Raw genomic sequence first — 23,961 nt, forward strand, 5'->3', positions numbered from 1 at the left:
CTGTTGTAGTTCCCTTGGGAATGGGGGTGCGGGAGAGTACCTCTTGCTCACTTGCACCGTCTATAGATCTGACCAGGCTGCTGAGGTGTCTATATAATGATCGTTCCTACAGTGTTCTCTGTGCTCGCAAGATCTGTCTGAATAACTGTTATTGAAGTTGTATTAATAGCCGTAAGGTCAGAAGCTACTACTGGGGATTGTTTGTTTAGGGTGAAAGGTCACCATCCATGGGTTACGAAGGAGCAATAGCTTTTTTTCATGTTTGCAATAAAGTGGACCTGAACTTGGAACTTCCTCTCTGCTCTAAAAGATAAGCAACAAGCATAATAACCTTTAAAGAAAAACAATTTCTTGGTTACAGCTGATACAAATCCTGCAATAAATCTGCAGTCTGTCTACTTTCTGCTTTCATGAAAACAGACACGTTAACAACCTGTTTACAAATTAGCTTCTCTGCTATGGCAGAGGAGATTCCTGACCTGACCCTGCTGAGTGATCAAATTACAGTTGTGATTAGTCATAGATGGGGGGGGAGGTGGGAATTAGACAGGCTAGACTCTCGAAATACATACAGGGTACACATCAGGTGGCCTGCGGCCTCTCACATGGGAGGGTAAGTAGGGAGCAGCCACACGATTGAGTCACTTTTTTTTTTTTTTTTTTTTTATTGCTGCCAGGTAAAGTGCACCATGTGACCAACTGCTGTCACTCGTGGGGTTATGAACTCTGCTGTTCATCTGCATGAAATCGCTCAGTGGCCGGCAAACAGGAGGGTGAGCTGCCTGACAAGCGCACAGCTTAGCTTCCCGTGTGAAACGGGCTCACTCAAGTCTGATCTCACTGCTGCAGCCTTATTGCCTATCTGTGACTCAGACATTACTGCAGCCAAAACACAGCCAGGAAGTGGGCATTTTCTAAAAGTGGGGACCTTCTCTTATTATGGTTTCCTTTAACACTGCTATCTTGCACCTGTTTCACCAGGTTGCAGGAAGATGGCTCAGAGCAGATCTACACCCAGTCTCCTCTTGCCATTTTTTTTTTCTCCAGTGGATTTGATGACTTTGATAGAAGTCTGCCTAGCATTTCACTGCAATGAGCAGTATTCCATCTGCAGATTTTTGATCAATGAAAGATAGATTTTTGCAATGATCTATTGAGACTGAGCATGCTGTGGGGTTGAGTTCATCTATTGGAGAGGGATCGATCACCTTGGCATATTCGGCCATAATCAACCCATGTATGGCTAGTTTAAGGCCGCATTCACACCATATGTGTTGGTGTGGACATTTCAGTAACGCGTAAGGTGTGCGATGCGCAAGAACATCAGCCGTGCATAGACTGCGCTGTCTGTTGTTCAGACTACGTGCGCTGCGTAGCAGTGTGATGTGCTATTGCACTGCAGCACATATTTTTCAGCAAAGAGCCTCAGAAACCTGCGTCCATCACAAGTGATTAGCTGTTCAATCATCTCATTTGATGGGAATTGTTCATCCTTTTTTGTCTGGTGGGTTATATTTTATACGTTTTCTCTTTTTGGGTGGTCGTACTCTCACAGCACAGCGAGGCTTTGTTTCTCTGTTCTGTTGAGCAAGTCTAATTTATTTTGCCTCTCGGGTCCAATGAAGATCTTCATAGCTGAGATATTTGGACCGGTTGTTCTTGTTAGTGTGTGAAACGTCTCCCTTGCTGCACCCATCATGTGAGCGATGCAGCCTGCATGTCTGGGAAGAGCTAATATTAGGCAGGGCGTGTGACCTTCTGCACTCAAGGTGTGTGTGTGTGTGTGTGTGTGTGTGTGTGTGTGTACACATTTATTAAGGTCCTCATCCTTATGGACGACGCTGATGCCAATTATAGCCAGTACTTATTTATGCAAAAAAAATATTGCAGAAGCTTTTATTACTTGCCAGTGGATTGTAAAGAAGCCCTGTAATGAGAGGGAGATGAAGGCTTCTATAGTCATGTTAAGCTATGTTAAGTTCCTTAGGCCTCTCTTACATTGGAGGCTGAACTGCACACTAATTATTGATGGTTATGTCTAGAACTCATGAAGCATGTAATTTGTTTGAGCAGATGATGGATTTGCAAAGCTCTGATTTGCTGTGATCACATCCTGCACATGATCATGACTAGCAAATCAGACTTGCCTATCTGTCACCTGACCAAACTGATCACGTGCTTTTCCATGAAGTTCTCTCAGTCATGCCTATCACTCCTGCCCACTTGTAAGGTATTACAGCCTCCCATCTGCTCCAACTGCAAATCAATGCAGCTAAATGGGGTTTTTACCCCTATGTGTGTTTACTCGCCATGTGGTGCCGTTACCCTGAAGCTAAATAACCCATAATGGTCACAGAGTGCACTCATGTGACCAAATGCAGAGGCCACCTCTCTACTGCCCATGGCAAGCACCCAGCCACTTCACAGGAGCCGCTGACAGGTGGTGAATTCAGACTTCAGCCTCCCGTGTAAAGGAGGCATAATATTTTCTGCCACTGACCCAGAATGAGTATGAACATCAGGTTCTGTGATTGAAGTCTGGCCATATTGGTCATATAGACGAAGAAAAGGAAAGGTATAGCGCTCAACAGTTCAAAAACAGATAGTCAGACCGATATGGTCTTAGCTCCTTTTGGGCTCCTTCCAGTAACTACCGTAGTTATCCCTATACCACAGTGTCAGATATAAAATACATGTAGGATTATAAAAATATAAAAAAATATATAAAAGTCCCAAGAAACATAAAAGTCCCAAATTTCTTCTATAATTCTTCATACAAGATCTTCCTCAATGTAAATGCATAACACACATGCGCTCACCAGATCCTATGGCCAACCAATCACGATCGGCAATCACGCTTATGATAATAATCCGTGGTCATCAACGGCTTGCTGCACGGTTCCCGCACCTTCAGTGCTCGGTACATGTAAACAAATACATAATCATAGTGCAACTCCGCATCAAGCTCCTTATTGCACCGCCACCAAAATAAATTCCACTATCATCAGTGAGGCCCTGATTTTTAGTATGCACCCAATGTGCTGTCACCCGTTTTTCAAACCAGCCTCTCACCTGATTTAAATGCTGGCTTTATGACAGACCAGCTTCAGCGTTTTTTTTTTCATAAATCGGCGTATCAGTCAGATTGTGGTTGCCTATGAACTAAACAGGCCTTGACATAGCGTAATACTGTCTTGTTTATTGTAAAAGAATTAAAAATAGTGCACTCACAGATTCCAAATAAAATTGCGCATTGTAAAATCCAACTCCCAGGTCAGCGTCTCACTCGCTCCGTAGGCGGAGCCTACGGAGCGAGTGAGACGCTGACCTGGGAGTTGGATTTTACAATGCGCAATTTTATTTGGAATCTGTGAGTGCACTATTTTTAATTCTTTTACAATAAACAAGACAGTATTACGCTATGTCAAGGCCTGTTTAGTTCATAGGCAACCACAATCTGACTGATACGCCGATTTATGAAAAAAACGCTGAAGCTGGTCTGTCATAAAGCCAGCATTTAAATCAGGTGAGAGGCTGGTTTGAAAAACGGGTGACAGCACATTGGGTGCATACTAAAAATCAGGGCCTCACTGATGATAGTGGAATTTATTTTGGTGGCGGTGCAATAAGGAGCTTGATGCGGAGTTGCACTATGATTATGTATTTGTTTACATGTACCGAGCACTGAAGGTGCGGGAACCGTGCAGCAAGCCGTTGATGACCACGGATTATTATCATAAGCGTGATTGCCGATCGTGATTGGTTGGCCATAGGATCTGGTGAGCGCATGTGTGTTATGCATTTACATTGAGGAAGATCTTGTATGAAGAATTATAGAAGAAATTTGGGACTTTTATGTTTCTTGGGACTTTTATATATTTTTTTATATTTTTATAATCCTACATGTATTTTATATCTGACACTGTGGTATAGGGATAACTACGGTAGTTACTGGAAGGAGCCCAAAAGGAGCTAAGACCATATCGGTCTGACTATCTGTTTTTGAACTGTTGAGCGCTATACCTTTCCTTTTCTTCGTCTATTTAACTGAGATATACACTCTGTTTGGTAGTTAGCGACCCAGTAGCATTTGCATATACATAGACTGGTAGTAACATCCAGGTGAAACATTATTGGAGCAAATAGAGGAGCGCACGGTTAGATCATTACCTCATATTGGTCATATGCTTGTTAAAGGTGTGTGATTCAGACAGTGCTGCAGCCTAAGGCTGGTTTCATACTGTATATTGGCGTTAGCCAAGCAGGAAGTGATGCAAGCTTGCGGTCACTTCTAGCTTTGGGTAAGTGTAAGTGCACGGAGGCGTATTGTAAAAATATGAATGCGCGTCGCATTTTAAAGAACCCTGCGTCACCATCACTAACCTGACTTCTGGTCGCCGCAGGAGCCGCACAGTAACATAGGTTTGCCCTAGCGTTAATTCAGGCACTTCCAGCGCAGCGTACCGCAACGTGAAAGTATGAACTTCCCCATAGACTTGTATTAGGCTGCGGTAGCAGTGCGGAAGTTTGCCAGACTGTGCCAGTGTGAAAGGGTCCTCATGGCTTAGGCCACATACAGACATCAGACCATAGTCTTTGGAAAATGAAAGATCACAGACCAATCTTACCACCCTTCCTGTAGTATAAGAGCCATACTCTACACAGTCTTTTCTATGGAGCTGAACTCCACATCAGAAAAAAATCTTGGCAAGATGCTGCACACACAGATGCTGTACAGACACAAAAGATCAGTATCTGCAAAAGATCTGTTCCTGCCAAAAATCCATTCCTGCAAATTGCAATGATAGTCTATGAGATCTGCAGATCATCATACACACATGATTTAACTGACATTCATCTGCAGATCAGATCCACCAGGATGGATTTTCAGATCTGCAGATGATTGCCTGATCTGCAGATGAATGTCAGTTAAATCATGTGTGTATGATGATCTGCAGATCTCATAGACTATCATTGCAATTTGCAGGAATGGATTTTTGGCAGGAACAGATCTTTTGCAGATACTGATCTTTTGTGTCTGTACAGCATCTGTGTGTGCAGCATCTTGCCAAGATTTTTTTCTGATGTGGAGTTCAGCTCCATAGAAAAGACTGTGTAGAGTATGGCTCTTATACTACAGGAAGGGTGGTAAGATTGGTCTGTGATCTTTCATTTTCCAAAGACTATGGTCTGATGTCTGTATGTGGCCTTAGACTGCATGGCAATTTTTAAAAGGAAAAAATATGGCAGCCTCCATATCCCTCTCACCGAAGAACTTCTTTGAGGTGGAACCTGAAAGTGGAACTGAAATCTTAAAATCAGTCGGTCTAAAATATATTCCATTTAACAGTTACATCTACAAAAATACCTGGAGCAATACCAAGTACTTTCATAGCATGAAGTCGCTGAAGCAAGGCCATAGTGGTCCGTAAGGGATTTCCTGCCTCAGATTGATGTAATAGTAGGTGGCACTCTTCTAATAAAATTTCCTAAGCGAAATGAGCACTGATAAATAGTGTTGGAGTTAAATTTGAAATGCTAGTTAGGAACACCCAAATACTCCCGACTGCCGCTGTTAAGCGCCTAACAACAAGCACACAGGGTCAGGAGTTCACTGCCTTGTGTTTCATGCGACTCCAATGCTTCCTCCTTCCAAAGCGTAAGGAGAAAGTACCGTATATACTCGCATACAAGCCGAATTTTTGACCCCCAAATTTTGGGGGGGTCGGCTTGTATGCGAGTCATGTACCTGTCCGCTCCCCCCGCGGCCGCCACTGCTATTACCTGAGCTTGCGCCGCTTCTTCTATTCCCCTCTCCTGCTCGGTAATTCACACAGCAGCGCTCTCCGCGGCTGCTGTGTTCATGAGTGAGGAAGCCGTAGAGAGAGAGAGAGAGCGGTTCTCATAGTAACGGCGATACGCATCGCTGCTACAGGAAGCCGCGCTCTCTCTACGGCTTCCTCCCTCATGATCACAGCAGCCGCGGAGAGTGCTGCTGTGAATTACCGAGCAGGAGAGGAGAATAGAAGTAGCGGCGCCGGCTCAGGTAATAGCAGCGCAGGGGGTTTGTGGGGGGGGGGGGGGGGGGCTAACTACTTACCCATACTGGGGCGCTAAACTAGCTATACTGGGGCACTATACTAGCTATACTGGGGCACTTTACTAGCTATACTGGGGCACTATACTAGCTATACTGGGGCACTTTACTAGCTATACTCTCAAGACTCACCTCTTCACGCTCGCATACCCCCCTACACCAGCACCATAATATGTTAGACCCCCTCTCAAGACTATTGTCTCCACCCCACCCTTTAGATTGTAAGCCTCTGGCAGGGCCCTCCTCCCTAATGTATCCAGCTTGATTATGCAATCTTACTCACAACCACCCCTCTTGTAGACTCGAACAGTCTCTATTTTGACCTATGACACTTTATTGTTATCAAATCATTTGCATGATCTTGTTTTGTTGTGAGTTTCTGTATGTTCTACCTGTATGTTAACCCATTTATCTATTGTGCAGCGCTGCGTAATATGTTGGCGCTTTATAAATACAATAAATAATAATAATAATAATATACTGGGGCACTTTACTAGCTATACTGGGCACTATACTAGCTATACTGGGCACTTTACTAGCTATACTGGGCACTATACTAGCTATACTGGGCACTTTACTAGCTATACTGGGCACTTTACTAGCTATACTGGGACACGCTAGGGGAATAAGGCGGCCAGCATTTCCTACCCCCGGCTTATATGGGAGTCAATCATTTTTTTTTCCTGGTTTTCGGGTAAAAGTGGGGGGGTCGGCTTATATGCGCGTATATATGGTATTAGTCACGTGACCTGCAAGGCAGTGAACTCCTCCTGACCCTGTCAGCTTGTTTGGTGCTGAACAGCGCTAATCAGGAATAATCTATTCTGACTCTATGCCGAATTCTAACACCAACCTTACTGATAACCGGAATATTTCTGAGCATTAAAGGACAACTGAAGTGCAAAGAATATGGAGGCTTCAATATTTATTTCCTGTAAACAATACCAGTTACCTGGTATCCTTCTGGTCTATTTGGCTGCAGTAGTGTGTGAATAACACCAGAAACAAGCATGCAGCTAATCTTGTCAGATCTGACAATAATGGCTACATGCTTGTTCAGGGGCTATGGCTAAAGATTTTAGAGGCAGAGTATCAGCATGACTGTCAGGCAATTGGTATTGCTGAAAAGGAAATAAATATGGCAGCTTCCATATCCCTCTTGCGTCACTTGTCCTTTAAACGTTCTTTACTCTTTAGGTGCCAAGACTACCTAATTACATTTTGAAGTGTCTGAAGGCAAAACGGTTCTGTTTGGGTTGGCAGTAGCAACTAGTCAGATTCGGTTTCATAGTTTTGTTTTCTCCTAGGTAGCAAAATCATTTCTGGCCACTCCCTCTCTAATCTCCAAGGGAGGTGTCTGTCATGTTTGTAGCATCACACACTGTACAGGAAGGAGCGGTACTGATTAGCACGGACAGTGTTATTGAAGGAATATGATTGAACAACAGATCTGAAGTCTGAACAGAAAGATCTTAACTTTAGCGGTGTCGGCAATTATTCAAATTCACTTTAAAAAAACAAAAACTTTACTAGTTTTCCTGAACTGGGAGTTGTCTGCTCTTGTATTCCGTCTAAACTGAGGAAAGAGGAAGTTCACTCGGCTACATTTTGGGAATGCCCATGTTTCCCATGCACCAGCATAATTCTGATCTGTCACATGTGGACACACTCTGGGACCAATTGGTATTTCCCATCATTAGACTAACAAGGAAATGATCAATTCTGATGATTTGGTTGGCAGAAGAATGTGCGACTAATGAACACATGGTCCAGTCATTTTGACTGCATCATGCGTGGATTGGGAATTAATATTGTGCTTTGTGTACAAGGCGTTGGCTAATGAGATGACACTGGTGGTCTCTCTCAATTGATTTCAAATGGAACCACACAGATCTTTAATTCCCTCTCTGAATCTGTGAAATGCTCCATCTTTAGTGACTTTAATCTCACATTTTCCAAGCATGTTTGGGATATGCCATATACCTGATTAGCCACAACAGCAAAACCTATTTCTATAGCGCGTTTTCTCCTGTTGGACCCAAATTGCATAAGATTGTCTCGGATCTGTACATAGTTGCAGTTTGTGATGTGTTAAAGGGGAAAAGGTTATGTACCGTATACTCTGGCGTATAAGACACCCCCCCTCCCCCCCCAACTTTTCCAGTTAAAATATAGTTTGGGATATACTCGCCGTGGAAGACTACCCCTCCAAATAAAAATTAAAAAAAATCCTATACTGGTGCTATGGATGAATAGATACTGGTGCTGTACTGTATGTGGTACCCAGTATATAACAGTATATAGGCAATTGACTGACTGGATGGATTGGTCATCTCTCCCTAAGCGGACTGGTCAGCTCTCCCAGTCTCCCTGGTTATCAGAGCGGTATGGAAGAATAGATTGCGCTATGCCTATAAAACACGCCTCTTTCACCTGTCTGGGCCACCCTTGTATCCTGTTTACCTCCTTCTCTGCCTCTCAGATCTCACACAAGTGTGCCAGCGCCGCTTCACTACAGTCCTCAGCAGCGAGAACTAAGATTCGGTATCGGGGCGTATCACCCGGCATCAATGACACCCGGCGTGCAGGACGACCCCTGACTTTTCAGAAGATTTTCAAGGGTTAAAAAGTAGTCTTATATGCCAGAATATACAGTAATCATAAATGCCAGACTAAACAGGTGGCTTTTCGGTTTTGATTCAAACACCTCCAGGTTTGGAACTGTCTGTATTGGGTATGGCAAGGAGTTCCAAAGGGTAGAGGCATGTCTGGCAAAAGCCTTTTGCCAGAGCCTTTTGCAAGAGCCTCTACCTACCAAAGGTTTTGAGTTGGACTCTGGGGTGGTCAAGTTATTCGGTCCTGTTGATCTGAAGCTGTGGGAGGTGTGACACAGTTGCATCAAATCCTTCAGGTATCCAGGGCGTAGGTCATGTAGGGATTTTAATGCTAGCATGCCAATTTTGAAGAAGACTCTCCATTTTATCGGTGACCAGTGGAGTGAGCAAAGGATTGGTGTTATGTGGCAATGGCAGGGTTGGCTTGTTAACAGCCTTGCGGCAGTATTCTATACTAGCTGCAGGTGTTGCAGGTCTTCATTTCTAAGGCCTGCACAGAGGGCATTTCAACAACCTAGCCGTGATGTGATGAAGGCATGTACTAGGGTTAGAAGATCCTCTGAAAGAATGAGGTGCCTAATTTTTGCAAAGTTCCTTGTTACAGAACTATCACTGCTTCCAACAAAACCTGAGCATGCACCACATAGTTCCATTTACTTTACAGCTTACTGCCCCCCCCCATAGCTTTTCTGTCCACCTCCACCAGGGGGTTCTCAACCGAGGTGGCTAGTCGGGGACATCCACCCCTATGTGCTACTGAGATATCTGGGGTGCTGTACTGTCTCAGCCAAGTGCATTGCTCTCTACCTGACCCCTCCTGCTCAAAGCTTCTCTGGTGTGCTGTGCCATCATTGTCAATTGCGATGCAGCAAAACATTTTGGTTTGATTGAATTCTGCTTTAATATTATTCACCAATGTAACCCAAAAGCAATTATCCATAAAGGATCAATCTCTTAACTGGATGGCTTGGTTAACTAGGCTTGGTTGCTTTGGCTTGAGTCTGATTATCTGTAGTTATGGCAGGATATGCAGTCTACTTTCAGTGTTGCTTCTTCCTATTCTGCTGCAGATCAATAAGGGATGCAGACTCCTATCTCTTCCTCTCATGAATAAAGCATGCATTACAATACATGACTGTTGTATTCTACTATCCTCCGTCTTTCCTGCTGGCTGTATCTCTAACCGCTTGTCCTGTACCCTGTCTGTGTTATTGTTGTCATTATCCCCGCTCCCAGTATTAATGCATCTCTCTCTCTTTTGCTAGCTGGATTGCCTTTTGCAATTCTCAATGTGAAGCATAGCTCCTTCAAACGTGGATTTTTCTGTAATGATGATTCCATCCGGTACCCATACAAAGAAGACACCATTTCTTATGAGCTGTTAGCGGCTGTAGTGATACCGATCAGTATTCTTATTGTAAGTTCTAACCATTCTTCCTTTCTATTTGCACTGCAGGGTTGCTGCCAGGTGTTGTCGATGTGTTTTTGTTTTTTTTCCCTAAACACACAGTTCCAGGTAGTATGGCAACCCTCGCTCATTTAGATTCATTTGGGTGGATTTACTGGGGCTGAATAGCATACATGATCTGGCACACCTGGGCCAGACGTTTTATAAAGTATAAGGAGGCAAACCTTAGTAACACACATCTGGGTTATATCAGAAAACAGGGAAAATTGTCTACAGAAGCATGTCTACAGACCTTGCACTAAAGCAGGGATGTCAAACTCAAATACAAAGATGGCCCAAATTGAATACTGGGACCAAGTTGCAGGCCAACCTCAATGTCTCGCGGTCACATTCCTCCCTTATAAAGTTCCTAATGGCTCCCTCCCTCCCCTAGTGAGTTCCCTGGTGTCTAGTGCCCGCTCCCTCCTGTATACAGTTTCCCCAGTGTCTAGGGGCCCCTTCCCTCCCATGTACAGTTTCCTGGTGTCTAGTGGGTCCCCCTCATACACCTAAATTCCCTAGCATCTAGTGCTCCCCTACAACCCCTAAAAAGTTCCTTGGTGTCTAGTGAAAACCCCCACCCTCTTTGACTTCCCCTATACATTTCCCTGGTGAGCGCTTTCCCCCTCCGTCCCTCATATGGCTTTCCTGGTGATCTACAGCTTCACCTCTAATATAATTTCCCTGGGGGTCGAGAGTCGGCCAAACATAATGCGAAGTGGGAAAACCACTTGTGGGTCACATTTGGCCCACAGGCCAGAGATTGATATGTATGCACTAAAGTAATGCTTACTGTGTCATGTGGCTTACATCCCTAGCCCCATGTTAGAGGTGACTTTATTTCTGCTTGTCATGAACTTCTGTAGACCAACATTATGTGGGTGGTTCAGGACCAGAAAAAAGAGCAGAGGCTCCTAACTGGTGAAGGCTATGGCTTCCAAATGTTTGGGAGGTAATCGATCTGAATTAGGAGCAGCATACATTAACTGTTTAAAATAATCTAAGACGGTGTGGATTCACAGTATTAATGTATCCCTGACATGTTCTAGAAATAAAATGCTAGAGACTTGCCTTGGTGGACGGAAGCCATTGGGTAGTGTAGCGGCTTTCCATATCATCTTACACCCCACCGTTCCTGTGAAGGGTCCCTAAGTACTGTATCTACTGTCTGCCCTTCCGGCCACAGAGCAAGTCATCCCAACTGGGCATGCACGAGTGAGGTCCACACATGCCCAGTAGAATGAGGCGCTTGTGCTTAACGGGAACAAAAAGCCGCTTCATTGTACTGGGCATGCGGGGACCCTATTCGCACATGCCCAGCAAAGGTTTGCTCGTGCACAGCCGAGAGCTGTTACAGGGCTACTTTAATTTGAGGGTTGGTTGCAGCTCAGTGTGATCACTAGAGATGCTTCCAAAGAATAAATTATAGACCAGTAATCCACCCCCTCTATACATATAGCAATATCTCCAGAAGCCCCACAAATGAGGATTAGGCTAGGGCCACACTAGCTCCGGGTGCGGGACGCATCCGCGGTCCGGGCTCCGATTTTCAAAACCCGGAACGCAAACGGATCCGTGCTGCCTTTTTTGCAGCACACGTTTTGGATCCGCTTGCGTTTTTTGTTTTTTTTTGCTAGAGGGGGTAGCAGCCAGGACGGGGGGCTGCGGGCAAAGCGGCGGCCAGGGGGGTCACATCCCCCCCCCCTTGCTCACCTGGGTGCCCCCCGTCCCCGCTCCCCCTCCAGCTCGCATATAATGTAATAATTTGTACCTAATGAAGTTCGGCGAGCCGGGCACTTCCGCCCACACCGCTCGCCGTCACTTCCTGCAATGTCGCCCTCTGTATTTCAGTGGGCGGCATCGCAGGAAGTGACGGCGAGCGGTGTGGGCGGAAGTGCCCGGCTCGCCGAACTTCATTAGGTACAAATTATTACATTATATGCGAGCTGGAGGGGGAGCGGGGAGGGGGGCACCCAGGTGAGCAAGGGGGGGGGGATGTGACCCCCCCCTGGCCGCCGCTTTGCCCGCAGCCCCCCGTCCTGGCTGCTACCCCCTTCAGCATGGCGGCCCCCTCCTTCACAATGGGACACTGGAAACTGATCCGTTTCCAGTGTCCCAAAATGTCAGTGAAGAGGGAGGCCCGTTTCCCCATTGATTTTCACTACCCGTACGTGTATACGGGTCCGTGAAAAATGCTGCAAGTCCGGACTCAGCGTTCCGGGTTTAAAAACGTATTCCGCGGATCGCACGCGGATACGTTTTTAACTTGAGTGTGTGCTGTTCCTATTTTTAACATTGGTATCCGTGGCTACGTTTTTCGTCCGGGACAAAAAACGTAGCTACGGATACGTTTTTAAATTAAGTGTGAACTAGCCCTTACCGGTAAGTGAAAAGTACTGTAATATAAAACATAACTTCTAATCTATCAACTATAAAATCACAAGTGGACAAGTAAGTAAAATCTCATAATCTTATAAAGCCCAGCCTGACGCACATTTCGCGACTACAGTCTGTCACTTCTTCAGAGGCATACATTGTAAATGAGTCTCCATAGATGTTATGTACAGGAATACCTTCCAATGAAGAACTACGAACTTTCACCTCAGATATTCTCACAAGGACCATTCCACAGGATCAATGCCTCATGTAAAGAGCCAAATGAATGCCACCATATATGTGACAGTCCACTTGTAATTGTGAACATGCTTGCATAAGGATGCAAGCCATGCTGCATACAGAGGGGGGTAAAAGACAGCCTGTCATGCCGGGATAGAAATAACATAACGGCTTGCATCCTTATGCACACATGTGGACTTGTCACATATATGGTGGCATTCATTTGGCTCTCTATGGCCTTGTTCACATTGCGTTCGGCTCGTGTGTCTGTCCTCAGTGGGCTGTTTTTTCCACAACGCTCGTTTTTTGTGGGCCTTTTTGTAAGCACTTTTTGCAGAGTGCTTCCGTCTTTTGATCCGGAAAAAAAATCCGGAAAAAAGAAATAGATTTTACTTTTTATTTTTATTTTTTATTTTTTTACAAAATGCTTACGCAGTTGCTTGCCAAAGCTATTTTGTGAGCAATTTGTGTTTTTCCTATACCTTCCATTGAGGCAAATCGCCTCAAAATGGCCCAAGCGCCGCTTTTTCAAAGCGGATCGCAAACTAACTGCTCTGATATGAACTTTCTCATAGAGAATCATTGCACAAGCGCTTCCAGGGCGATTTTTGAAAATCGCGCGCGCTTAAAGGTTTTTTACAGAAACGCCTATAGTGTGGACAAGGCCTACATTGGGTATTGATCCTGTGGAATGGTCCTTGTGAGTATATTTGAGGTGAAAGTTCGTAGTCCTTCATTGGAAGGGAATCCTGTACTTAACATACATCTACTGAGACTTTTATTTACACTGTATCCCTCTGAAGAAGTGACAGTTTGTGGTTGCGAAACACGTGACAGCTTTTACTTGTCCGCTTATGATTTTATACTTGATGTATGAATGGTCATGTTTGTTATTACAGTACTTTACACTAAGCACACTGTAAATTATCATTTGTGGTGCCAATCAAATGCACTTACTGCTGAATTTAATTGGCCCAGTCCCAAGATACTTACAGTTTTTTATTTAAATTTGTGTGCAAAACAGAATTTGCCTCTCATTGACAATTTTTTTAAATAACAGCCGCTAATTTACTGTTTGGCAGTTTTACGGCATTGTGATGTGTCCTAGGCAAGGGTTGCAAACCTCTTCCACTTATAGCAGACAATTTAAAATTAATGCAGCAGGAAACAAAGCAAGCGCTCACCAATATGGGCCGCATCTGAATGACTCACCACCTCATATGCACCGCTTAAATAGCTCAAATACACACTCAGCAATCAGACAGATGCAAAACATATGCAAAACTAAACTAAATACTTACCATGCAAAACAGGATAGCACAATGGGTGCTGCTAGCCGGGTAGTTACAGAACTGTGGATACAAAATATAGGTAAAAGGCTGCGCATCCCTGACCCAATACTGTACAATTGAATGGTTAATCGCTGTGGCGCACACCGCCCCCCCTGGACTAAAATGTACGCCCGCATCCAAACAATGCAATACTGGTCTATGGAGAAATTTTAGTCCAGGGGGGGCGGTGTGCGCCACAGCGATTAACCATTCAATTGTACAGTATTGGGTCAGGGATGCGCAGCCTTTTACCTAAATTTAAAATTAATGAATGTAGATTAAGGGAAAGAAAACAGTCCTCTCATTTCACCTCTGCAGATAGGGCCCTTTTCCACTAGCTGCGTTTTTGCCAAATTCTTAAGTGCAGCCTGTTTAAAATAAGAATCTTGGGTGGCCTTTTCCACTGCTGCTGTTGGATTTTTACAAAAACACGAATGCATGTCTATGCGATTATGATGCGTTTTGAGTGTTAATGTAAAGTATAGGAACGCATGAAAAACGCATAGAAATGTGTTTGCGTTTTTGCATTTTGTTTTAACCACTAGTATCTATTTTCACAAATCAAGACAACACTTGCCAAATTCGAAAAACGCAAACGCATAAACGCACATCAAATGAGGTCAAAATGTGTTTGCTTTTTGCAGTGGAAAAGGGCCCATAAGGTTTGAAATATACATTTGTAAAAATTCCTTGTGATGTACAGTGACCGCCACATGCGTAGCTCTGCTTTCCTGCCAGTAGCGTGAGCACTAGGTGTGGCTAGATTTCTGATTGGTGCAGCTGATGCTCCTCCTGAGTTGCAATGCAGTCTGCTCTTTTCAGGTAAATTATACAAGCAGGAAGAGCGGAGTTATTGGGCAGTCAGTATTATACAATGAGCACCACAACATACGGGTTTGTTTCCTGATTAGGCCTTTTAAGATGCGCACGCGCGCACACACACAGCACGCACGCACACAGCGCACGCACGCACACAGCGTGCACACAGCACACACACAGCGCACGCACACACACAGCGCGCACGCACACAGCGCACGCACACACACAGCGCACGCGCACACACAGCGCACGCGCACACACAGCGCACGCGCACACACAGCGCACGTGCGCACACACAGCACACGTGCGCACACACAGCACACGCGCGCACACGCACGCACACAGCGCACGCGCACGCACACACAGCGCACGCGCGCACACACAGCGCACGCGCGCGCACACAGCGCACGCTCACGCACACAGCGCACGCTCGCGCACACAGCGCACGCGCGCGCACACAGCGCACGCTCGCGCACACAGCGCACGCTCACGCACACAGCGCACGCTCACGCTCACGCACACAGCGCACGCTCACGCACACAGCGCACGCTCACGCACACAGCGCACGCTCACGCACACAGCGCACGCTCACGCACACAGCGCACGCTCACGCACACAGCGCACGCTCACGCACACAGCACACGCTCGTACACACACAGCACACGCTCGTACACACACAGCGCAACGCTCGTACACACACAGCGCAACGCTCGTACACACACAGCGCAGCGCGCGTGCACACACGCAGCGCGCGTGCACACACACAGCGCGCGTGCACACACACTGCGCGCGTGCACACACTGCGCGCGTGCACACACTGCGCGCGTGCACACACACTGCGCGCGTGCACACACACTGCGCGCGCGCACACACACTGCGCGCGCGCACACACACTGCGCGCGCGCACACACACTGCGCACACACACTGCGCGCGCACACACACACTGCGCGCGCGCACACACACACACACTGCACGCGCACACACACACTGCACGCGCACACACACACTGCACGCGCACACACATATACAAGCACGCACACACATATACAAGCACGCACACACACATACAAGCACGCACACACACATACAAGCACGCACACACACATACAAGCACGCACACACACACACACACACACACACATACAAGCACACACACGCAGATTACAATGGAAAGATTGTATTTTGGTTTGTTTTTTAATAGCATTTCATTACCATAATGCTTTTATGTGCTTTTGATGTATGTCATTTCAATTGTTTCCCCTACAAATGGGAATTTCTCTTTTTTAAAAAAAACAAAACTAATCAACCCGGTTACCTTGCATGGCAGTATACTCTGTTATACATGTGGATTAACCGCTTCCGGACCAGTGCGGTTGAAATCTATGTCCTGCTTGTGGCTGCGCGGCTCTGTCAGGACGTAGATTTCAACATCGCTGCTGCACGGTCCTGCCGATTGCACCGCTTTATCCTCGCCACTACTCGCTCGCTCTGCAATCAGTATGACTGCAGAACTCTCTGAGCATTGGCTCCTGACCGCGTGATCACTGTGAGCCAATCGCGTTGGCTTATATTGAATGACGGGGTCAGGAGCCAATGAAAACCGCTCCTGACCAAGGCACAGAGCTCTGCTGTCTTAGCAACGGCAGAGATGGGCCTGCGGTGATGGGGGAGCAGCGGGTATGTGCGTTCATTCGTCGGGAGGCTCAGTTTTGTTGTACTAGCAATCTCAGGTCCTTAAGGGGCTAGAGCAGGCATGGGCAAACTTGGCCCTCCAGCTGTTAAGGAACTACAAGTCCCACAATGCATTGCAGGAGTCTGACAGCTACAGTCATGACTCATAAAGGCAAATGCATTGTGGGACTTGTAGTTCTGTAACAGCTGGAGGGCCGAGTTTGCCCATGCCTGGGCTAGAGTCTGCTGGTACAGGACTAGTTAATTCATAATGGTGTATTCTAAAATCAGTGACACTTCCTAGAGATCTGGTAAGGTTCTTTTCAAATCGGGACACATGTATTTATAGTATGAATCAACTTTAATTACAATTCTGATTTTTATAATGTTTTATCCAAGCCATTTTGTAATTTAAAGGAAAACTCCTCCCACTGGCCTATACTGGCCAGGGTGGAGTTACTTGCAGGTGTGTGTTTGACACTTGTCTTGGCCATGTCCCAGTGGTGTAGCTAAGGAGCTGTGGACCCTGACTCTACCTCTCACCCCCTATTGTTACGACCCTACAAAGACCTTCATAGGCTCTGGAAGCTTGAAATCCCCTGTTAGTGCACCAGGTACTCAAGTGAGGTCACTGTCTCTGTTCTGATGCTTAACTTCTTGCCAATCACCTTAGCTGCCACCATTTGGATCCTTTGTCATAGAAGGGGTGTGGTAGCAGTGCAGTGAGGCTGCACCCAGAGTAGGCATGACTTCACCAATCCTGGAAATTCAGATTTCATTGGGGAAAGAATCTAATAAACTCCTGCACGCACCACCACTCATACCAACTTGTATAAGTGGGTGGAGTTCTATTTATAGAACTCGGGGAAAGTCAGCCCCATAACTATATATAATTGACACATTTTAAAAACAATACTCTTCATAAGTCCTGCAAGGTCTCCAGTGTAGCCTGTGAAGCAACATCCGCTGTAGACTTTACAATTGGGAGATGATTTACAGGAGGAGCAGGAGACATTTTAACAAGCGTTTACAATCTTTTTCATGCATCTTCCAGCTTTGCTTTTTCCATGTGCTGTGTGGGGGAATTCAGGTTCGCCATGAGCTTGCTGGTTAGTCTGTACCTCTGTGTGGGGGAGACGTGGATGATGCCTTTCTGCTGTTCCAGGAGGAGCCGGTGGGGTCTCTCTCCTCGCTTTTGTCATGGGAGGGAGGGTGGGGCCAGGGCAACTTGGCCCAATACTTTGATCAGAGGGGTCTGACGACATGTCAGATTAGATCTGAAGGTGGCGCAGACAGAGGCAGCCATATTGCTCTGTGCCGGACATGGTCCGACATAAGGAACTGGGGATATAGGTCCACTGTCAGACCAATTCTGACAGTGGGCTGGAATGAGTAAAATATGTGATCTTTGTAACCGGGGCACCCCTGTTGCTGTTTGTACACTATTATCATTATTATTGCTTCTAATTGTATTTATAAAGTGCCAATATATTATGCAGTGCTGGACAATAAATATATATAATGGTATAAAGCATAGTAGACATAATTTAACCAGATTATACAACCTAGGACAAATGTATACAAGGTAAACGATACAAGATGTATGATCATGCTATTTTGAGCTGGTTAGGTGGGCCCAGTAATACAAGTACAAGGAGGAAAGGAGCACACAATCATGTAGAATACACTAGGGAAGGAAGGACCCTGCCAAAGTCGTATCCTCTCCATTGGGAACAATTTGCAGGTATTCATAGTTTCTGTTCTAATGTGTGCAAAGCTGACAGCTACATAGGAAGTAATGAGAGCTGAGCTGCAGCAATCTTGGGATGAACAGTTTTTTTTTTTGTTTTGTTTTTTTTAAATAGATTGAAGTTGCAATTTTATTTATGGGTCCTTTAGGGATTGGAGTTACTCTTTTTCGTGCTATTAAAAATGCCCTTTCCATTGTGGTCAGTAGCCAGTTTTAGCTTTCTGAATCTACTAAAACAAATGTGCTTGATTGCAGCTCTGGTATTCAAGAGTTTCCTAGAATGCTTCCTTGCATATCACAAAGCAGGAAGTAACAATTCAGGCATCCCCTGCTGTGTGTCCAGGCAACAGTGAGCCATTCCCCTGCTGTGTGTCCAGGCAACAGTGAGCCATTCCCCTGCTGTGTGTCCAGGCAACAGTGAGCCATTCCCCTGCTGTGTGTCCAGGCAACAGTGAGCCATTCCCCTGCTGTGTGTCCAGGCAACAGTGAGCCATTCCCCTGCTGTGTGTCCAGGCAACAGTGAGCCATTCCCCTGCTGTGTGTCCAGGCAACAGTGAGCCATTCCCCTGCTGTGTGTCCAGGCAACAGTGAGCCATTCCCCTCCCTGTGTGTCCAGGCAACAGTGAGCCATTCCCCCGCTGTGTGTCCAGGCAACAGTGAGCCATTCCCCCGCTGTGTGTCCAGGCAACAGTGAGCCATTCCCCTGCTGTGTGTCCAGGCAACAGTGAGCCATTCCCCAGCTGTGTGTCCAGGCAACAGTGAGCCATTCCCCCGCTGTGTGTCCAGGCAACAGTGAGCCATTCCCCCGCTGTGTGTCCAGGCAACAGTGAGCCATTCCCCCGCTGTGTGTCCAGGCAACAGTGAGCCATTCCCCCGCTGTGTGTCCAGGCAACAGTGAGCCATTCCCCTGCTGTGTGTCCAGGCAACAGTGAGCCATTCCCCTGCTGTGTGTCCAGGCAACAGTGAGCCATTCCCCTGCTGTGTGTCCAGGCAACAGTGAGCCATTCCCCTGCTGTGTGTCCAGGCAACAGTGAGCCATTCCCCTGCTGTGTGTCCAGGCAACAGTGAGCCATTCCCCTGCTGTGTGTCCAGGCAACAGTGAGCCATTCCCCTGCTGTGTGTCCAGGCAACAGTGAGCCATTCCCCTGCTGTGTGTCCAGGCAACAGTGAGCCATTCCCCTGCTGTGTGTCCAGGCAACAGTGAGCCATTCCCCTGCTGTGTGTCCAGGCAACAGTGAGCCATTCCCCTGCTGTGTGTCCAGGCAACAGTGAGCCATTCCCCTGCTGTGTGTCCAGGCAACAGTGAGCCATTCCCCCGCTGTGTGTCCAAGCAACAGAACAGTGAGTCATTCCTCTGTACTGGCAGAGTAATTTGTTTTCTGCTAAAGTCAGGGCTGGATTTAGCATAATGCTGGGAATACACAGCTTGATTCTGAGCCATTTAGATGGCTCGATAGAGAATTTCCGACATGTCCGATCTCCCGCCCAATCGTTTCCGCGCTCGATTTCACATTGAGGACAATGGAAAAAGATAAGAAAAACAAGCGGAAGATAAGAGAATCGGCTGCGGAATCGAGCGGAGAATCGATCAGGCAGGAGAATCGAGTGGCAAAATCGAGCCGTGTGTGCCCAGCATAAGGCACGGTAAGCACGTGCTTGCAGGCACCTGATAATGGAAAGGCAGCTCACTCCCATCCCTGAGTGCCTCCATCTCTCCTTCCCTATGCAGAGTCCTGAATGTATAAATGGGAGGTTACTCACCCGACTATCAGCATTCTACTGACACTATCTACCTTCAACTGGTGGCATATCTAGCTTCCTAATACTTTACGTCACCTCTCGCTACTAAATACGGAGGGTACTCTGCCTACCTAATACTAAACGACACCTTTAGTTAGCTATGACTGGTAAGGGAGAAGTGACAGCTGGGCCAGCCAGCACGCTTGTGGTGCAGTTCGGAGGGTGTTTGTGGGTTCATCGATTTCAAAGTCTAGGGTGCCAGGACATCTGTGCCTATAGGCTCATGTGATCTAAATTCAGGTCTGGCTAAAGTAATGCGCCAGCAGTCCAGGCTTTACACATAGGTAGTTCATCCTAATTGCTGAGACCCAATTACCCAGCTATCTGTGTGGGAAATCACCTGCTAAACCTGAATTGCTGGTGGGACTTGAATACCGGTTTAGATAACTAGTCTAAAAGGATGCCTGGGGTGCTGTAAGTTCTGTTCATACCCCTCTGATACATCATTCCACTTACCATCTTGTCTGAAGCTCACCTACAATTAAAATGTGTACCTGGTGGGGATTATTTCCATAGGAGTGTTTGTCACTTCCGGGAGCCAGTTCCCACTATGCTATGTAATGCTGAATATGCTTACTGCCTACTCTAACCTTCCATTTTATCTGAGAATCAGGAATAGGTGCCAAGATGTTTATGGCTTTTAATGTGTCAGTTATGTTTGTCATTTTTTCTTTTTCTCTCTGGGCAGTGATCTCACCCCTCCCCCTCTCAGGCTGCCAGGAGGTGCAGTCACCTCAGTCCATCCCTGGAAGAATTCACACACACACCTGCCTCTACCTGTGTAAAGCAGCTGCTGGGGAGGGCAAGGGTTGTGGGCTGATGCTGAATTGGGGCTGGGACATTTTGAGCAACTGCAATCAGCTTGCCAGCGATCAGCAATGCACTAGAGCAGTGTCCTCTTATGAAGGTGTTCTCACTGCAGCATTTTTGCTTTTGAGAAAATCGAAAACTTGCTTGTACAATTTTTTTTTCTTAGTGATTTTTCTTAAAGCGGATCCGAGATGAAAAACTAAATATAACAAGTGACTTGTCTATATATCTTATCTAAAGTTTAGATAGTTTACACAGCAAATCTATCTTCAAACCGCTTCAACAGTATATTAATATTTTTTCCTGTGATACAATGGGAGCAGACATGTTTTCTGCTTGTCACTATTACAAAATTACACACACAGGCAAGCTTATCTGTATCTAGGCATGCTAATCTGCATATTCTGTGAAAACTCCACTCTTATCTCCTCCATTACACAGGCAACTGATCTGTATCTGCACTGCAGCTCTCAGATTGTGAAAACTCTGCCTCTGAAATCTATAGCTAGTAACACCTTTTTCACCTGCCCAGACTGAAATCCCACAATCCCTTGCAAGTGCCAAGGCACTCTGGAGAAGCTGTGGGTGTGGCTTGTTTAGTTTATAGGAAATTAGGGTATTAAAACAAAACAAAACAAGTATTTGGCTTGAGGAATGCCCTATAAACTATATGTAAGGAACACAATTATGCAAGGAGTAAAAGTTCATCTCGGATCCACTTTAAAGGACAACCAAGGTGACATGAGACATAATGAGGTAGACGTGTATGTACAGTAGCAAGCACACAAATAACTATGCTGTGTTTTTTTTTTTTTTAATTTTATTTTTTCTCTTCCTGAACGAGTTAAACATCAGGTATGCAAGTGACAGTTTCTGTCCGGGTCGGACTATAGCGTAGCCCTCACTGATAAGGAATTACAGCCATAAAACACTTTCCAGTCTGTAAATGGCTTCTGAGAGCAGGAAAGAGATGAAAGGGTCAATAGTTCATAGATGTGAGCTCTGGCCTACTTCAATGCATGTGTCATTGAGTGGCGACAATAAGAGTAAAAATGTAAAAAGTAGATTTAAATCTAAAATAAAACTGTGGGATGTCTGAAAAAGTCATTTTTAGGAGGAGGAGGATAGATAAAATTGTTTCTCGCCAGCATATTTTCACCTCGGAAGTCCTTTAAAGGAATGTGCAAGACCGCACATAGCGATTTTTTGCCAAGCAATTTTCAGAGCCATTTTTAACACAAAGCACATTGCGAGTGTTTTGTAGTGTAAACTAGGTCTGAGGGCTGGTGCGCACAAAGAGCTTTCTTTTCTGAGCGATATTAAAAGTGCTAGCACTTTGAAAAGCGTTTGGCTAATGTATTTGAATCGGGTGGAGCACACAAGCGCGATGTTGTTGTTTTTTTTTCCCAAACGCGGGTCCTGCAGCATTTTTGCTGATTTCTGAGGCGATTCACCCTCAATGTTAAGTACAGGATTTTCCAAGCGTTTTTGTAACGGAAGCTGTTCAGTTACAGCTCTACTGTAACGAAATATAAAAAACGCTTCAAAAACCGCTAGACATGCTTAAAAAATCGTTAGGCACATGCTTAGAATCGCCTTAAAAAAATCACTTCAAAAAGCGCTAAATGTTTGCTTTTACGCTAGTGCTTTTTGGTGTGCACTGGCCCTAAGTCTGTACTAAGGGCTGGTTTCCACTGCCAGTGCCACTGATTTGAAAAGCTAATGTGATGAGCGATGTGACTTGTACAGTGTAGTCCAATTTTACCAAATCCATGTAGTAGAAGGTAAAAGTGACTGTAATATGAGGGGCAGGGTTGTGGTATTGCTATATCATTAAGTTTAATCATTTTATAAAATATCAGGTATGCTAGATGGGTAAGTAAAATACTTGGACAGCGCGGGCAGTTGCAGCAGCTATGTAGACTATTTAATAGCATTGGTAGTTAATAGAGAAGCGACCAGCCCCTGATCCAGCTGTATTGTTTTAAATGGGTGCTAAATGTTTACGCACAATAAACAGTGCTGGAGAGGGGACCGCAGCTGGACAAACTGCTTATGTAAGCAGTCCAGCTTTTGTGTATTAAAATAATTGTGCTGCCAATGGACCAATTGAATGGACCAATAGCACGGACATGTTGGGCAAAGATAAATATGTGAGATAAACATTTAAGGCCAAGTGTGTTTACTGGTAAAGCCATCTGCTGCTACCTAGAGGAAGAATGGTTGTCAAGTTGACTGGTTTTCTGTGTTTTTTAAAAGGATTCTGCACTTTAAAGGGATACTGTAGGGGGGTCGGGGGAAAATGAGTTGAAGTTACCCGGGGCTTCTAATGGTCCCCCACAGACATCCTATGTTGGCACAGCTACTCACCGATGCTCCGGCCCCGCCTCCGGCTCACTTCTGGAATTTCAGACTTTAGGGCTCGTTTCCACTAGTGCGGAGCGAATCACCGGGATTCCACCGCTGACGAAATCGCATGCGGATGCGATTCCGCGGGCGATTTTTGCCGCGATTTCGCATGCGATTTCGCATAGGCAGGGTATATGCGAATTTAACCATGTCACTGCCTGGTTCAATTTGCATTAGTTTTCATGCGAAATCGCGGCAAAAAACGCATGTGCGTTTTCCCTATTAAATGCATTATGTGCGAATCGCCTGCATTCCTCACGCAGGCGAATTCTGCAGGCTCTACCGTGCAGAAAAATCCTGCACAGAAAAACGCTCAGAAATCCTGACAAGTGGAAACAGTCCCATCCACTTTCATTGCCTATGCGAATTCGCATGCAGGCCACGCATGCGAATTCGCCCTAGTGGAAACGGGCCCAAAGTCTGAAAACCACTGCGCCTGTGTTGCCGTGTCCTCACTCCCGCTGATGGCACCAGGAGCGTACTGTGCAGGCCCAGTATGGTCTGTTCCTGTGCCGCGCTCTCCTGGTGACATCAGGGAAAGCGAGGACAAGGCAACGCAGGCGCAGTGGTTTTCAGACTTTAAAGTCTGAAATTC

At 45.9% G+C, this 23,961-nt stretch overlaps 1 protein-coding gene across 2 annotated transcripts in view; it reads left to right on the plus strand.

The window, feature by feature from the left end:
- Positions 1-23,961, plus strand: part of PLPP1 (phospholipid phosphatase 1) — a 147,457-nt gene that overhangs the window by 53,951 nt on the left and 69,545 nt on the right. The window contains exon 2 of one of the 2 annotated variants that reach the window (XM_068249235.1): positions 9,978-10,129. The exons of the other annotated variant lie outside the window; for it this stretch is intronic. Coding sequence (XP_068105336.1) covers positions 9,978-10,129 — 152 coding nt within the window. The remainder of the gene's footprint in view (positions 1-9,977; positions 10,130-23,961) is intronic. 2 annotated transcript variants of the gene reach the window in all.

Source organism: Hyperolius riggenbachi, chromosome 1 (genome assembly GCF_040937935.1).
Source record: "Hyperolius riggenbachi isolate aHypRig1 chromosome 1, aHypRig1.pri, whole genome shotgun sequence".
NCBI classification, from domain to species: domain Eukaryota; kingdom Metazoa; phylum Chordata; class Amphibia; order Anura; family Hyperoliidae; genus Hyperolius; species Hyperolius riggenbachi.